The sequence below is a fragment of the Cheilinus undulatus genome, linkage group 2 (assembly GCF_018320785.1).
Source record: "Cheilinus undulatus linkage group 2, ASM1832078v1, whole genome shotgun sequence".
NCBI classification, from domain to species: Eukaryota; Metazoa; Chordata; class Actinopteri; order Labriformes; family Labridae; genus Cheilinus; species Cheilinus undulatus.
Genome location: NC_054866.1, coordinates 32,065,968 through 32,082,739, shown reverse-complemented (window position 1 = coordinate 32,082,739; position 16,772 = coordinate 32,065,968). Strand labels below are relative to the sequence as shown.

Here is a 16,772-nt window from a genome sequence, read left to right as displayed (position 1 = left end):
CTGGCATTGGGCTAAAACCTCATATCTCCAAAATCACTACTTTTCTTGGAATGAAAAATACACTGTATTTTTTTAATAATTCAACTCTGTTTTGGACCAATGCCAGTGATAAGCTTACTAGAAAGGTACAGACAAACGTCTTTTGAAATATAAAGTGATTAACAATGCCTCAATGGCTTGTAAATGTTCATTTTTAGATGTCTTAAAATCAGATGTGGTATTTAAAGTTGGTGGTGGTTATGTTATTTTGTGGCACTGGTGCATTTTCTATATAAGATTTTTTTTTTTTTTTTTTTTTTTTTTTTTTTTGGCTATCCAGCAAATGGGCCTTATAAAAACATCTTACAACATTGGAGTTTTTCAGTACACAAAATCATTTCATTAGCCAAAAAATGTAGCCAAAGTAATTCATGAAAGTAAAGTGTGAACTACTAAATAAGCTGTTGTTCTAACTAATATTAAATATCTTTAGAAACATGGAAAAATATCTGCAAATGTTTAGTGTCAACTGTCTTAGCCTGAGTGAAAAAAGAAAAAGAAAAAGAAAGTGAAAAAAATCTAAAATGCTACTGGATATTATCTATTTAGACAACCTACAACCTGAAATGGTTGAGCTGTTGCTCATGATTAAATATTGAGGGATATCAGGTCATATTTCAATCTAGCACAAAATATTTGATAACACCTGAGCCTAGCTAAAATGTGTTACTGTTAGACAACATCATTAGATACAGTAGTATCCATCCTACTACAAAGTAGATCTAATATCACTGTAAGCTCGCTGCTAACTCAAAACTCAAGGCATACATGGCTACTATAAATCTACGGCTAGCTAGAATGTGGTGTAGCACTATTGGGAAGTGTTTCATAGTTTGGTGAGAAAGCTGTAAATCAAACTGATTAAAATACGACTACTTAGCATCATTTAACTTTTCTCCAAGAACACTTCCAAATATCTGTAAACTATCAACACAAATCCAAGCATGCACAGTGCCTATAAAAAGTATTCACCCCTAGGGAGTTTTACCCTTTTTATTAATTTTATAAATCAATCATTGACAATATAAATTGCCTTTCAGCTTGACAAAGAAACTCTCATAATGTCAAACTGAAAACAAATTTCTACAAAGTTATGTCAATTAAATAAAATATGTATGGTAAAATAAGATATCAACACTCTTTAATGTGACTGACCTCCTTCAACAAAGGTCTAGCCTATTGGTACTAGTAGTCTAACTGTTTGTGAAATGGGGATCACCTAAGTGCAGTGAATGTGTCTCAAATGATTGTAGTATAAAGACACCTGTTTCTGGAAGGTCCAGTCACTGGTTAATCAGAATTCATGGCTACCATTACACCATGAAGACAAAAGAACACTCCACGTATCTCAGAGATAAGGTTATTGAAAAGTATAAGTCAGGGGATTGATACAAAAATATTTCCAAGGCATTGAACAACCCCCCTGAAGTTCAGTTAAATCCATCATTAAGAAATGGAATAAATATGTAGCCGATAATTAAATCAGCCTAGATCAGACTGTCCTCACAAACTGAGTTACTGTGGGAGAAGAACCACCATTACACCTATGACTGCTCTGGAGGTAGTCATAGGTGAAAGGTGCAACCCATGCAGCCTGACAGAGCTTGAGCAGTTTTGAAAAGAAGAATGGAGTAGGGTTGCAGTGTCAAGATGTGCAAGCCTATCCGAACAGACTCAGTGCTGTGATTGCAGCCAAAGGTGCATCTACTGAAGAGGGTGAATATTAATTCAGTCACTTATCTTACATATGTTTTTTTTAATTGACATTATGTTGTAGAAATCTGTTTTCACTCTAACATTAAAAGAAATTTCTTGTCATTCTTTTTTCCATATAGCCAAATTATATTGACCATGATTGATTTATAAGATAAATAAAAGGTTAAACATCCAAGGGACTGAATACTCTTTATAGGCACTGTATGGTGCATAGAGGATAAAACTGACCACTTCTTTTATCTTATTTGGGCCACAGTTAATTCACTGGAACAAAGTAAAAAAATATTTTGAACTTCCATCTTTTTACAGTTTAAAGCTCACAGAGGGAGGCCACCAACTGCACGAATTGCTTCTGAGACTGAAGTTCCCCTGTGTATTAGAGGTTAGGGCTGAATTATCAGGAGAGTGGAAACTTTCCTTAGGGTATGTTTTAACTAATTAAAATAAAAATAGCATGCCATAGGGTGGGGTTAAACGCTTAATTTGGGTTAGGGCTAAGGGGGAGCTTACAGAATACATTAATGAATCACAATTAGCCTCAATATTGAATGAGATCCAAATGGGTTAAATGATACAGTTTGGAGGTAAGGATAAAAAAGGAGGCAGCGTTTCCCATTTTACACCAACACTATGAAAGATGAGACATGTGTTACAAAGTGACCATATCAGCATGAAAAGTAAACATAAATATCATTGGAATGCAAAAATGTGTATTTAAATAGGAAAATGAAAGAATATTCTAATTTATTTAGGACAAAGGTGGGTGTATGAACAAGCACCGCCTATGGGTGTGGGCATATGAGGTGTGACATAGTTTGAGCTGGATACAAACCAGAGCAGACTGAGTTTCTGCCAGTCTTCATCTCACCAGTGGACTTACTCAGGCAGGTAAGATCTCTCACCTTCATGATTTAGAGCTGTGATCTTAAATAACTGAATTTAGATGGCAATCATTTATCATATTAATATCTGTTATCCTGCAGCTTCATGACAGAAACTGGGAAAAAAATGACATTTATTTTTATATTATTTGAATTTACAAAGAAAAAATATCCAAACTATTGTTTTAATGTTACAGTTCTGAACTTCACTTGATCTTTTGCGCTACAAAAAATGTTTGGTTGGATTCAACTGCTTATTACCTTATTGATTTGATTTTTGTGCTGCTATAAACACTTGGATTTCAGCTCTGGCAACCTTAAAAGACACGCATATCTTTCCTTTCCGTTTTTGGTGATATTTGGTGAATTTTGAGGGTGTATACCCCACTAATTTGATCGATTTATGTACATGTTTTTACAAAATCTTAATCATATGGTTGGATTCTTTATCCTTACACTGATGGTGCTCCATTTTTAAAGAACAACACCGGAAGAGCTTATAATTTGGCAAATTTAGCACTTATTTGAAATGTTACCTTTTCATAGAGTAACTACTTGCATTAATGCAGTAGGAACACTTTAAACATTGATGTAACATGTAATTTCCTGTCTTAATAAAGGTCATGTATATCTGCTGTTTTAATGTGTGTAAAATACAATCATAAGATCACTTTCTCCAGCCAGAGGCTGAAAGAAAAACGGCTTACAATGACGCACCACTTTCCTACACTCTCGGAGGCCCAGAAGAGGGAGCTGCATGAGACCACTCTACGCATAGTTTCTCTAGGCAAGGGCATCCTGGCTGCTGATGAGTCTGTGGGTCTGTAACACCAGTTTTATTTCTTCAAACTACGGAAATATAAATGCTGTTGATATCCTATGAATGAAGTCTGTACATTCCAATAGTTTTTAACATCAAGGATCAAATATGTAACCTGTAGGCAGCATGGCTAAGCGGCTGGCACAGGTTGGCGTGGAGAACACGGAGGAGAACCGCAGGCAGTTCCGGCAGATTCTCTTCAGTGCAGACGATCGCATTAACAGCTGCATTGGAGGGGTCATCTTCTTCCATGAGACGCTGTACCAACACTCTGATAACGGTGTTCCCTTTGTCAAAATGATCAGGGACAGGGGCATCATGGTTGGCATCAAGGTGCAGCAGTTTAGAACTGAACAACTTCATTGTTGATTATTCAACTCTATGAAATCAAATGTTTCCTGGATGCATTTAAATGGAATCCAGTATTTGGTAGGACTTCTTTAACTCCCCTGTTCCCTGTTCTTTAGGTTGACAAGGGTGTTGTCCCCCTCGCTGGAACTTCTGGAGAGACCACCACACAAGGTCAGATTAAAACAGTTTCACATTATGATGCACACAATTCTGATAAAAAAGTATTCACCACCTGAGATGTTTTTACTGTTAAACTCTTAAGGTTAAAGTGAAAACAGATTTCTAGAAAGTTATGTCAATTAGATTAAAATATGTCATATGAAATTAGTGACTGCATAAATATTCACCCTCTTCATTTAAGCATTTAGAAGATGCACCTTTGGCTGCAATCACAGTGTCAAACAAAGTCTGGATGTATCTCAATCAGTGAGGTCCAGTGACTAGTTTATCAGTATCCCTGACTACCATTCCACCGTGAAGACAAAAGAAAACTCCAAACAACTCAGGGGAAGGTTATTGAAAATCCAAGGCACTGAACATCCCCCGGAGTTCAGTTAAATCCATCATCAAGAAATGGAAGAAATATGTGTAAATCTGCCTAGATCAGGTTGTCCTCACAAACTGATCAAAGAAACTAGAGAAGCTCGTGCCTGGGCTCTTGACCATCAAAAGCCTTATGGGAGAGTGACAAAGAGAAATCCAAAGTTGAAGAAAATATGTTAAACCTTAACTAGTGTTTGCCAAAAGGCATGTGGGAGACTCCATGGTTGGAGAAAGTTCTTTTGTCTGGTGAGACCCGAAGGGTACTTTTGGCCATCAGGCAAGACGCTATGTTTGGCAGATGCCAAACACTGCACATCACCAAAAACACACCATCCCCGCTGTGAAGCATGGTGGTGGCAGCATCATGCTGTGGGGATTTCTTGGCAGCCAGCCCTGAGCAGCTTGTAAAGGTAGAGAGTGAAATGAATGCAGCAAAATATTGGAAAATCCTCTGCTTCACTTTGACATTAAAAAGAATTTTTTTTTAGCCAAACAAGCCAAATATATTACTACCATGATCTAGTTATAAAATCAGTGATATAGTAACAAATCCAAGGGGGTGAATACTTTTTATAGGTACTGTATAACTAAATTTTATATGAAGGTTTTCTCTGCCTCTTCTGCAGGCCTCGATGGTTTGGCAGAGCGCTGTGCACAGTACAAAAAGGATGGAGCTGTCTTTGCAAAGTGGCGCTGTGTTCTCAAAATTAGTGATGTCAATCCTTCTCAACTGGCCATTGCAGAAAATGCAAATGTACTTGCACGCTACTCCAGTATTTGCCAACAGGTCAGAGCTTGATGCTGTTAATGAGATAGCTCTCTTATACATTGCTGCACGTCTCAGGTATCTGTATTGTTCTGATATCTTCTTTTTTTCATCCAGCATGGCATCGTCCCCATCATTGAGCCTGAGATTTTACCTGATGGAGATCATGACTTGAAACGCAGCCAGTACGTCACTGAGAAGGTGGGCTGCATGAGCATGGTTGTTACTAAAATAAGCAAACGTGAGAAAAAAGTTTTTCAGCCTCAGCTCAGTGAAACTCTCTGTTTCAGGTCCTGTCTGCTGTGTATAAGGCCATGTTGGACCATCATGTGTACCTTGAAGGCACTCTCCTCAAACCCAACATGGTCACTGCTGGACACAGCTGTCCTACCAAATACAGCCCAGAAGAGGTTGCTATGGCAACTATCACCACCTTGCGCCGCACCGTTCCTCCAGCAGTCACAGGTAAGCCTGAGGGCTGTCGTGTCTAGAGATATTTTAAGAATGTGGATGAAGTGTGCAGGAATAACACTGAAGTATAAATATGTGTTTTCCCAACCTGCAGGAGTGGCTTTTCTGTCAGGTGGGCAGAGTGAAGAAGAGGCCTCTATCCACCTCAACGCCATCAACAACTGCCCTCTGGCCAAACCCTGGATCCTGACATTTTCCTTTGGCAGAGCCCTGCAGGCGTCTGCACTAAGAGCCTGGAGAGGACATAAAGAGAACGAGAAAGCTGCCACAGAGCAGTTCATCAAGAGAGCCGAGGCATGTCAAGCGTTATTTCCTACACATGGGTCTGTCTGATGTGATTCTTTGTGTCCCTACTAACCAGTGTTTCCACTTTTGTGTGTGTTTGCAGGCGAATAGTCTGGCATGTCAGGGGAAGTACACGTGTGGTGATCATTATGGAGAGGTTGGCCAGCACATCTATGGTTCCTGCCATGCATACTGATCAGTCTTTAGATTAACATTTCAAGAGGCAACAAGAATTAACTGTAATGACTGTAATGTGGATGACTAAGTAATATCTGGATTCAGAAACTCGCGGTTATGTTACACGCAAACAGCTTATTTTCTTGCCTTGACAGATGTGGACAATCAGATCATGGCCTTGAGTATTTTTAATGGTAATGAAAATGTGTTTTCTTTACTTTTGTTAGAAATGTGCACTTTCTCTTGTGCAAGTAATATGTCAAACTTTTGAGCCCTTTGTTTAATGCTTACTAAAATAAGTAATGTCACAATCTGCTAAAGTAAAATCTGGTTGTGTTAGTTTGTGTATCAGCAAAATTCGTTGTTTCTAAAAAACTAAAAAAATTGCTAAATTTGCCTGTATTTGTTGGATTTGCAACACAAACCTTATACATGTTGAGAATCCAGAGAAACAGCAGGTTGCATTTCAAGCTCAAGCATCACAGTCAGCAAAACACTAGCCTAGGAACATTTTCAATACAGCTAACATAAGTTTCAACAACTCACTGGCCAATATTGTGTTAGCTAAGAAGTGCCTGTAAGCTCGGTGTTACAAGATACAAATATTAGACTTAAATTCTTTGCTAATATCAAGTTAACCAGGAGAGTACTTTGGGCTAATATAGTGTTAGCTAGGAAGTCTCTTATCAGCTATGTAACATTAGTGTAAGGCTGTTTCAGACTGGGTGTACTGCTGCTTAACAGCTGTGTCAAGGCTTGATTTTTGTGCATGTGAACTCTTCAGAGCTTTCAGACTGCCCGCTAATTTTTGAGAACAGAAGGTTTGCCTAGTTTTACAGCAAGGTGCACAAGTCTCTAAGCTAAACAGACAGGAAAATTATATAGAGAGTCATATTTACCTTGTTTTAGCAGGTGTGAATGCCTACATAGGTCTATATATCACAGGAAATAAACACAGTGTGGTTTCACTTCTTATTCGTGCTTTTCAAATTAAAAGCCCGATTAGGCATTTCCGTGGAGAAAATGACTGATTTGCTTTTTTTTCTCTCCAGCTCAGTTAAGGTGTTAGTAATCTGGTCATTTGAGGGAAGATTTGCTGAGGTAAACTTACAAAGAAAGACAGGGCTGTGACAGCACAAACATGCATACAGTCTGAAACAGGAATAATGTTTGATTGCTAACATTAAATGCTGTGTAAAGGTATCGGATATTGAGTAATTTATTGGTTGATGTCAGTTAGTTTATACCTTCTGGTTTTCATTAAACAGGAGACACCTGTGAACTGGTTAGGATCATCCTTCCTAAATTGTTCTTACAATGTGTAATTTAGAAGCCTTAACAACAGCATTTAAGCTTTTCAAATGGAGCTTAACATCAGGAGAAATTAATAACTATGTGAATACAGGGATTTACCCCTGATTCTATGGATTTAGGCTTACTTCAGTTATTAAAAAACATCTTTCTCTGTGCAGCTGTTTATGTTTGGTGGATGACCATAAATATTGTATGTGGAAACAAATGAGATGAGCAATTCATAATATTATTGTTGTTATATTAGTATAAAAACTGTTCAGAAATATTGCAACACTGTTAGATTCAAACTAATCTTCAATGTCTGTAGACCTGGGCAGAGTTAAGAACAATTAATAACTTACAACACAGATATTTTCTGTATGTTGTCATCTTGTATAGTATTCTCTAATTGAGTTTGTTAAAATGTAAGCATTTAAACAATAAAAGCACTTAGATTAAACCTGGTGTGATTTTTTTCTTGTTTTATAAAAAGGGTTTAGAATTCTTTATTCCCAAAGAAAATGATCAAAGTAGTTAATTGGCACCTCTTAAACACAAACGGTTTCACTGTATCCTGGTTATGTTTCCATCAAAATAACTGGGTGTCAGTGTCTGTTAGTGTCCTAATGCTGTTAATGTGTCAGATTTATAATTACTCAGTCAAAAAAATTCTAATTTTTTTGTTGTTGTTGTTGCTGCTGTTCAGCATTTTTCCCCTGGAGTCAAGAACAAAGGTGATGATGCTGAATGGGACTTGCCTGTTGTACCTTGAATATATTGCAAATTAACGATAAAACGGTCACCTTAACACACATCATATATGTACATGCCATGTTAACAATATTATCTTTCTCAAGAATAAATAATTTATTGAAGACTTCATTTCTTTTTTTTGTTATTGCTCCTTCAATCTTCCCAGAGAATACATAAAAAACAGCCGTTTGACACATTTACTTTATTTTCTTTATTCAGTGATGTGCACTATTCGTCTTATTAAATCAACATTTTTCCTTATTTGACTATCCTCGAGTTGGTATATGTTATTACTCACTTAATCACTTATTAATAACAAAAGCCTTTCTGCCATCACTACACCTGCTGAAATGGCGGACTACTTTCAACGGCGGATGCGTTAGTTGTGACTGCAGTGTTTCCGGTATTCATGTAAAGGAGCTGTAAAGGAGCGCGGATCCTAGAGAAACAGAGGCAGGGGGCGCTTCCTCGGGACTATTGTCTACCCACAGACTAATCTGCGAATAACAACGTAAAAAAGGCCGCGAATTTCACACGTGTCTCGTTACTGGTCTGCAGTTTTCAGGTTATTATTGTCTTATTTCATCGCTTAGTACACCGTTAGTTTAAGGAGCTAGCTAGCGTTTAGCAACGATGTCTGGTGTAGTGCGAGGCCCCGCTGGAAACAACGACTGCCGAATTTACGTGGGAAATCTTCCTCCTGATATTCGCACCAAAGATGTGGAAGACGTTTTCTACAAATACGGGACAATTAGAGATATCGACTTGAAGAACCGGAGAGGAGGCCCTCCTTTTGCCTTCATTGAATTTGAAGACCCCAGGTGAGAGGCTAGCTAGCCGTTAGCTTGATAGGCCAGAGGCAGCCCCATTGTGAGGCTAACCAAGTCGCGTGCTTGACCCGTTACGCGCGGGCTCAGACTATTCCCTGGTCCTCATGTTTATTTAGTAACCAAAAGTGGTGTTGGTGTGTTTATGTGAATATTATGATACGCTTAATAGTGCTTTTATTTCTGGTTCATATTTCATAATTTAAAGATAAACCCATCTTGTTTGTGCACCACGTCTTTAGCGATAGTTTTGGTCCCTGTAGATAACATGAACACCCACTCTGCCTTGTGTCTGACCTGTAAACAACACTTAGTCGTGTCCCTAGAAACTCTAATTTTAATTCTGCAGCACCGTGCTTGATTCAAATAAAATTGTTTCAGATTTCTCTGAGCTTGTGCACAAGACGGATTAGCAAAATTAAACCAGCTCAGGCTAGCTGCTAACATGGCTGACTGGTCATGACTGCGGTCTCTACATGTGATAACCCTCGTTTACCCCCGCTTATGCTTCAAAGATGTCTTTTGGCTTGGTTTTGTTTCATCAGGGATGCAGATGACGCAGTCTATGGACGCGATGGGTATGACTACGATGGCTACAGGCTGCGGGTAGAGTTTCCTCGGAGCGGCAGAGGCTCAAGAGGCAGCTACGGTGGGATCGGCGGGGCTCCCAGAGGCAGATATGGACCCCCATCTAGACGCTCCGAGTACAGGGTCATTGTATCTGGTAAGTAAGCAGCTTGGTTAGTGATTAGTGGACTCTTAAACACCAAGGTTGTTTGTAAAGATGTTTAGATTGCTCAGTGAATGATTGCTTTCTGAGCACATATTTTATTCCATCCACTGTGCACTCAAGGGTTTATCAATGAGCACACATTTGTTACTTTTGGCCTCTGTTTCATTATAGATATGGATTAAAATGTGGATTTTTAAATGCGGATCATGCTTGAACACATAGACAATGTTTTCTACGCGTGGAAATCTGTACCCTCATTCACGGTTACGGATAGGTGCTGCTGAAATCTATCAATGTTACCAGCTGGAAAATATGTAAACGGTCTATTCAGTGCATGTTCTTTGTAGAGTTTCACTAAGTTTGTCGTTCTGATAAGATGTAGATAATTCTTTCATTACTAAGATAAGCACAATGACCATAGATCAAAAATAAATGTTACTGGGTGGCAATAAGTCTAGTAAGCCAATAATAGTCTTTGGACTTTGGTCAGATGATTTCTAATTCACTCAAAGTATGAAATAATTTTTTCCTGCTACTTTCACATCACCATTGTGGAGTGTTGCTCTGTTATACCAAGCTCTCCATAAGTGTGTTTTAACTTGAATGGTGAGAGGTTCTGAAACTGCCTTCCTTTAAACCCAGTGCTAATTTCTATTATTATTTGCACATATAAACAAATCTGGGTAGTACTTATTTATCAGCTTATATAATTTTCCCTTTGTCAGGACTCCCTCAGAGTGGCAGCTGGCAGGACCTAAAGGACCATATGCGTGAGGCAGGCGATGTGTGCTATGCTGACGTTTTCAGAGATGGAACTGGAGTTGTAGAGTTTGTGCGCAAAGAAGACATGACCTATGCTGTTCGAAAGCTGGACAACACCAAATTCCGCTCACATGAGGTATGTGCACTGATTTGATCAATTGTCATGGATAATGTGTCATTGCTGTGTTAAGGTGAGTACTTCAGGAAGTGCTACGTGTTTGAAGCGCGCCTGGCCCCTCATTTCCATCTATGGTACTTAAATCATAGGAAGGATGTTGTCTTTTCAATGTCAAGTTCTCTTGTGTCCGCCAGGGAGAGACTGCTTACATTCGTGTGAAATTAGATGGTCCCCGCAGCCCAAGTTACGGAAGATCACGCTCCCGAAGCCGTGGCAGCCGCAGCAGGAGCCGCAGTCGCAGCGCCAGTCGCAGCCGCAGCAACTCCCGTGGCCGTGGCAGAGGATCTCCCCGCTACTCTCCTCGTCACAGCCGCTCTCGCTCCCGTTCCTAAACCTTTCTACCATTGATGTGTTGCCCTTTTGATGTATTCCCTCTTGTTTTTACCTTTTATGAGTTCCTCCAGATGTCAGCAATTGATTTTTAATTTTTTGCATTTCATTGTCCTGATGTCCTTGTGGATGATCTTGGTATGTAGATGTACCCCCACCCACCCTCTTCCACCCCACCCCTCTCCAGCTGCTTTGTCCTGTTTGTTTTTCCCTCTCTCTCTTCTTCTCTCTGTCCTCACAATTTTTTTGCAACAATAGAAATGTGCTGTGCTGAACTTCAAAAATGTTGAGTTATAACATGCACTCAATGTTTTTGCAAGTATTTGAAAATGAGTTCTGTTCTATTTTTTTTATTAAACAGCTTCTATCTTTGGATTTGTGGGGTGGGCTGTTTGGATGGGAAGCCCATGCTTAACTGTATTTTACCCTTGTGTCTTCCTTTAGACATCTGAAGAGAAGGATTAAAGTGATTTGGAATAAAACGATTGTGGAGCACATTTCATTTGTATGGTCAGGATAGGACATCTAATTGAGGAGCAATCAGGTCGAGGCAATGGTACGCTTCATATTCCATAAATTGAACGTTTTGATAGGATTGCCATATCATGCATGTCACATTTAACAAAGCCATATGTGCTGTACTTTGTTATATATACAATTTTTAACACGCTACTCTGGCCTGTGACAGAATAAGCAGTCCTAGATCAAGTGTTGTGCTGTAAGTGTAAAATCTTTGCTGTCAAATGTAAAAATCTGAATCACTGCTTCTGTTGCATAGCTTTCCACTTTGAACTTAAAATGTTTTACCTTTTAGGGAGTGGTAGATTTTTGTCTCATTGGCATTTTTTACTTGATTTGACATGAGTGCTCAAAAATGGAAAAAAATAGGCCCAAAAATCTTGACATTTTATTCTAACGGTCTGCCTCTGATTTTCTTCCTGGTATTTCAAGGTTTTGATTGGAGGAGTGGCTCAGTGGATCCCAATCCTTGGAGCTGGATGAGTGGATCGATTAGGGAAGGGATAGGCAAGGATGGATGCTCGGAACGGGATCAGTTTTTTCCAGGATTCAAATGAATTTGATTTCAGAACTAATTAACAGGATTCCCAGAGCAACTTTTTTTCCTATTAGGCCCCCGCCCTGCCTATCTTTAAGTTTTTCAGTGGTAAAGGCTTTATTTTACGAGAAAAACGAAACTGAGGACCAGGAAGTTGGATCAAAGGATGGAGTCGTAGATGCCTGGTATGAAGGAATTATAAATTGGGGAGGTTGGGATGGGGTTTTATTTGGGAGTAGTTTGTATGTTTGACTTTGCTTAATCTTACTTTTTCTCTCTTAGCATTTTCAATAAAACACTTTGGAACAAAGACATGCGAGTTTGTTTTTATTTGAAACTTAAAATATTTAATGAAACATGAAAGTCACTTAAATGCCATTTTTTCTGAATGCATACTTATGAATCTACATACTTTTCAGCTCTAGGGTATTCACTTTGAAAAACTGCTAGCAACCAAAAAAGAAAAAAAACAGAACGGGCAGAAACTTCGAGAAAAAACCTATGGTAGACAGTCACTGTTGGGCCAAATTATGAACAAATTTGGCTTTAATTTTTCACGTAAGATGTGCTCATTTAGCCATAATGCACGTCAGAAAGGAAGCATTGAAGCAGCTACTACAGTTGTAGCTTTAATAATGATAAGACCATGTTGGTGGGTCTTTATAAGACAAACATGTTCAGTATTCAAAGCTCCAGTGTCTTACAGCTGTGATGAAAACCCCACACAAACCGCTAAACGATACCTTCTCGCTATCGAGGTCCCTTTTCTTTTTTAGCCCACGGTCAGTGGTCTATGTAGTGGTGAATGATGCATTGTGGGATGAAATAAGATGCCGGCAGACAGGAGCTGGAGAAAAACGCTTGCAACACGCGAGGAGGCTGCGGCTCGGCCAATAGCAGGGGACAGCATGCAGCAGAGGGGCGGGCCGCGTTTTGGAGCAGCACAGCAGAGAGCCAACCTGCCTACATGCTTATTGTGTAAATCTTTAAAAGGCAATTAACCGCAGCATCATCTCAAACAAACTCTCCTTTACACACTATCTGTGCAATATACAGAGTTTTGGGGAAGAGGAGTAGTCAGTCGTCTCAAAAAAGGTGGGTTTATGATTTTTATATGTGAAACGATTTGACTTGCATGTCTTGACACATTTCAGATTCGACTTTCTCTTCTTTATGGAGACAAGCTCTCGTTGTAATTCGCCTTTAGCGCTTGAACGCGTATTGCCGTGACTGACAGGAGCCTGAAAAGATAACTAGCTGTAAACACTTTGATACTTTTGCTTACCTAATGCTGCAGCTGCTTTCATCTGAAAGTGATTTTGCCAAGTAATTTAACTCCACCTGTATCAAGTTTCGCAGCTAATCTATGCAACGCTCAAGTCATCGTGTAGATAATAGTATTGATATGATTTAACGAGGTGAGTTCATGAATCAGTGCAATTGAAATGAAAACGCGGTGTCAAATGGACAATTTTCTGCGTATGGCTGATGTTTGCGATGGTCTTGCTGGCCTAAACCATCCCCATCATCAACCACGTGCGGTGTTAATTTTCAGTGCAGTACGTCAGAGTAAACGCGCTCCCCTTTCTTCACCAGCAGGCACCATCGTCATCCTCTAACCATGACTGACAGGAAAGCTGTGATCAAGAATGCAGACATGTCCGAGGACATGCAGCAGGACGCGGTGGACTGTGCCACCCAGGCCATGGAGAAGTACAACATAGAGAAGGACATTGCAGCCTACATCAAGAAGGTGAGAAGGACAGAAAGGATAGATAGACGGATTCAAGTGCAGCTCTGCAAACATCACTGATCTGCAAGTTCAAAGCCCCCTCTTAAGTCTTAGATTTATTTCTGGGTAGATGAGGCTCTTTAGTCAGGAAGGTAGCTGAGATTGTTTAATTGCTAAGGCCATGACTACTAAAGTGAGCCCATCCACTCCAGAAGCACTGTTAACGATCATAAAAAGTTGATGATGGACACAACCAAAGTGTCAAAGTTTGTTTGAATGATGTGCTTCATGTTTCCTTTCTGGCAACCATGGGCATACAAGACAGTAGAATTATTTGTCGCCTGCAATTAATGAAGTTGTAGCGCTATCTATTTGTGTCAAACTACCAAAGTGTTTTATTCTGAAGGACTGCTTTAGAAATTGAGTTCATAAGTTGGACATTTATCAAGAGAGAGAAAAACATTTCACAGTTAATGATTACTTTCCACTATTTTGGACTATAATAGCAAATTTTTAACTGATTTAAAGCTCTTACATTTTGGTGTTTTCTCCTTTTAATGATACAACCCAAATCCTTACATTTTCATGTTTTAGTGTGTTTTTCCAAAAAGCTGCTTAAATAAATTAAGCTTTTACCATGAGTTTCTGTTAGTTAACTAAATTTATCAAATTGGTATTGATCATTTAAAGTGGCAGACCTGACCTCTCTAAAGTCCTTGATTGGTTATCAGCTCGTTGTATGCAATAGAGGATTTCTAGATTCTTCCAGTGATCCTTATTTTGATCCTGCATTCACTAATAACTGCCTTTTCTGTCTTTTTCAGGAGTTTGATAAGAAGTATAACCCCACCTGGCATTGCATCGTCGGGAGGAACTTTGGCAGCTACGTCACCCACGAGACAAAGCATTTCATTTACTTCTATTTGGGCCAGGTGGCCATCTTGCTCTTCAAGTCTGGCTGAGAAGTTTTCCGATTGGTGTTGAAGAGTTTGTCTCCCTGATCCTAAATCGGAAATGCACTGGTGGCTGATGTCTCTCATACACTAATAACGACATACCATAATGATGCAAAACCGGCCGTGCGCAATTGCATGGACTATACACTATTTAATATGTATGTTACAGTAAGTTTTCTTTTCAGTAGTTGCCATTTGAATGCAACTGAAGTAGTTTTTGTTGATGCTGTTCAAATTCTAGGTTGTAAAAGATTTCAAAGTGGCCCTTGATTGTATAAAAACGGAAAGCCGTAAAATGTAGTGGTGCATCTGCTTTCCATCACAAATGGCATTGCCAGCCCTGATTATAGGACTTCATCCGTCAGTTTAGATGGTCAAATCACACTGCGTGTAACAGTTTATCTATTTTAACATCAGTCATGCAATGAAGTCAGTAAATGGGGCAAAGAAGTAGAAAGAGATCCCTTAAGGCCATCTTTGGTCTTCAGGAGAACATTAAGCATGAGATCCCTTTATTACAGAGTCTTACTAATTTCAAGGAAACACGTTGGTTGATTGCAAAACCTTTAATGTTAAAAATCTTTATTTTGAATAATGTCTGACAGGAGGGTAATTTAGCATCCACTTTGAGAAAAAAGATGTCAGCATACCACAAGCTGGAACAAACACATGCCAGTGCGATCCTTTCAATGGTGTTTTAGTTAGTCCGCTCTTGATTTTTCACTGTGAAGGACAATGGAGCAAATAAAGCTCACACATACTCGCAGAACGCCTGTAACGTCAGAGTAATAACACCACAGACTGGTTACCAAAATCTGCTACCTTCTCTACCTAGATTTCAGTCTTTTAAAACTGTGTTTTGCATGTTTTGAGGATCTTCACCGTTTCAGATGGCATCATGAGACACAAATAAAAGCTCCTTTTGAAGCTTAATAATTGGTTTAACTAGTGTGTAGATATTTGAATCAACGTGGTGTCTTGTCACAGTAATTGCTATAAAGCAGGGGAAGAAAAGTGATTTTGACAAAATCATCTGCAGTCTACACTACCAAGACCCATGTGTTTTAGATGATTGTCGTCTTGTTAGTTGCATTAACCCACCGGCCTTTATTTTAGCATTGCTTGTGTCCTGCCAGTCATGCAGGAAAGTAAAGATGTTTTTATCCAGGACTTCTGAGGATACAGCAAACAGTGGTACTATTTGTCTAGCTCCCTGATTCAGGGTTTCTTTTTTGTCACGTCAATATAATGACAGATGGCAATGCACAAAATTTGGACTCTGAAGAAATGTTTTCTCTGAGAGGGTAGCTCAAAGCGAAGCTGGATAACACTTAACATTTATCAGTAAAGACTAAACTAGGTTTTATTCTCCCATAATCCAACAATGGTGAATTGTGCGTCTCTGTGTTAGCTTGGATCGACATTGTCTTCCTAACTATTGTCAATGTAAACTGATTTTAGTATTGTTTTCCTCTGGCATGTATTTTTGCTGTGTATATGTAGGAGCTGTTCCAATGCTATTGAATTTGCACAAAATGTGTGCCTGTCATTGCTCTCAACTGTAACTGGCTTGAGTACAATTGCACTTCATTAGAACTCTCCAGTAGGTTGCTACAGAACCAAAATCGTACAAACTCGATAAAATAAAAACTAATTGTTGACTTACTACACTGTTGCCTTTCATTTGTCATCAAACATTATTTAATGGGTTAAAAGGCAGACATGGAATTAAAAACAACACTATGAAGAACTGCTCATTGAAAGGCTGTTATTTTGACTTTTTTCAGAAATTAGTTTTGGTGTGTTCATACCAAAAGTGAAGCAAATTTCTCGTGTAGTTTTACAAAAGCACAAACTGACTCATTTGCTCAGGGCAACACAAATGGGACTGAAGCTAAAAAAGCACTGATGTTGTATCACAAATGCCTATCAGATCACTAAGATTTATACACTGGGGACAGCTTTATTTGCCCATCTCTGTGAATCAGGAGTTTTGCTAATCTATAATTTGCCCTGCACAGAATTTTCTCTGGTAAAGGGACTGCAGATGAGTCTTTTGGCTCACTCAGGTACCTTTACATTCATTTGAATGTTGATTTTTT

General features: G+C 39.0%; 3 protein-coding genes across 4 annotated transcripts; all 3 read left to right on the top strand.

Moving 5' to 3' along the window:
* The first annotated feature begins 3,344 nt into the window (after nucleotides 1-3,344).
* On the top strand, nucleotides 3,345-6,068 carry aldoca (aldolase C, fructose-bisphosphate, a). Its single transcript, XM_041807259.1, has 8 exons — nucleotides 3,345-3,456; nucleotides 3,578-3,789; nucleotides 3,924-3,978; nucleotides 4,977-5,137; nucleotides 5,234-5,317; nucleotides 5,407-5,581; nucleotides 5,682-5,881; nucleotides 5,976-6,068. The coding sequence occupies exons 1-8, from the start codon at nucleotides 3,345-3,347 to the stop codon at nucleotides 6,066-6,068; spliced, it is 1,092 nt and encodes a 363-aa protein (XP_041663193.1).
* Nucleotides 6,069-8,500: 2,432 nt separating this feature from the next.
* On the top strand, nucleotides 8,501-11,407 carry srsf1a (serine and arginine rich splicing factor 1a). Its single transcript, XM_041803085.1, has 4 exons — nucleotides 8,501-8,916; nucleotides 9,468-9,646; nucleotides 10,381-10,553; nucleotides 10,730-11,407. Exons 1-4 carry the CDS (start codon nucleotides 8,729-8,731, stop codon nucleotides 10,925-10,927), a joined length of 738 nt encoding a protein of 245 aa, XP_041659019.1. The 5' UTR covers nucleotides 8,501-8,728; the 3' UTR covers nucleotides 10,928-11,407.
* A 1,495-nt stretch (nucleotides 11,408-12,902) lies between these two features.
* On the top strand, nucleotides 12,903-16,335 carry dynll2a (dynein, light chain, LC8-type 2a). 2 transcript variants are annotated; one of them, XM_041803105.1, is made up of 3 exons: nucleotides 12,903-13,077; nucleotides 13,582-13,735; nucleotides 14,539-16,335. In XM_041803105.1, the coding sequence occupies exons 2-3, from the start codon at nucleotides 13,604-13,606 to the stop codon at nucleotides 14,674-14,676; spliced, it is 270 nt and encodes an 89-aa protein (XP_041659039.1). In that variant the 5' UTR covers nucleotides 12,903-13,077; nucleotides 13,582-13,603; the 3' UTR covers nucleotides 14,677-16,335. The 2 variants fall into 2 exon arrangements, with proteins under 2 accessions (XP_041659039.1, XP_041659029.1); XM_041803095.1 differs by having other exon boundaries at nucleotides 12,906-13,077; nucleotides 13,579-13,735.
* The last annotated feature ends 437 nt before the right edge of the window (nucleotides 16,336-16,772 follow it).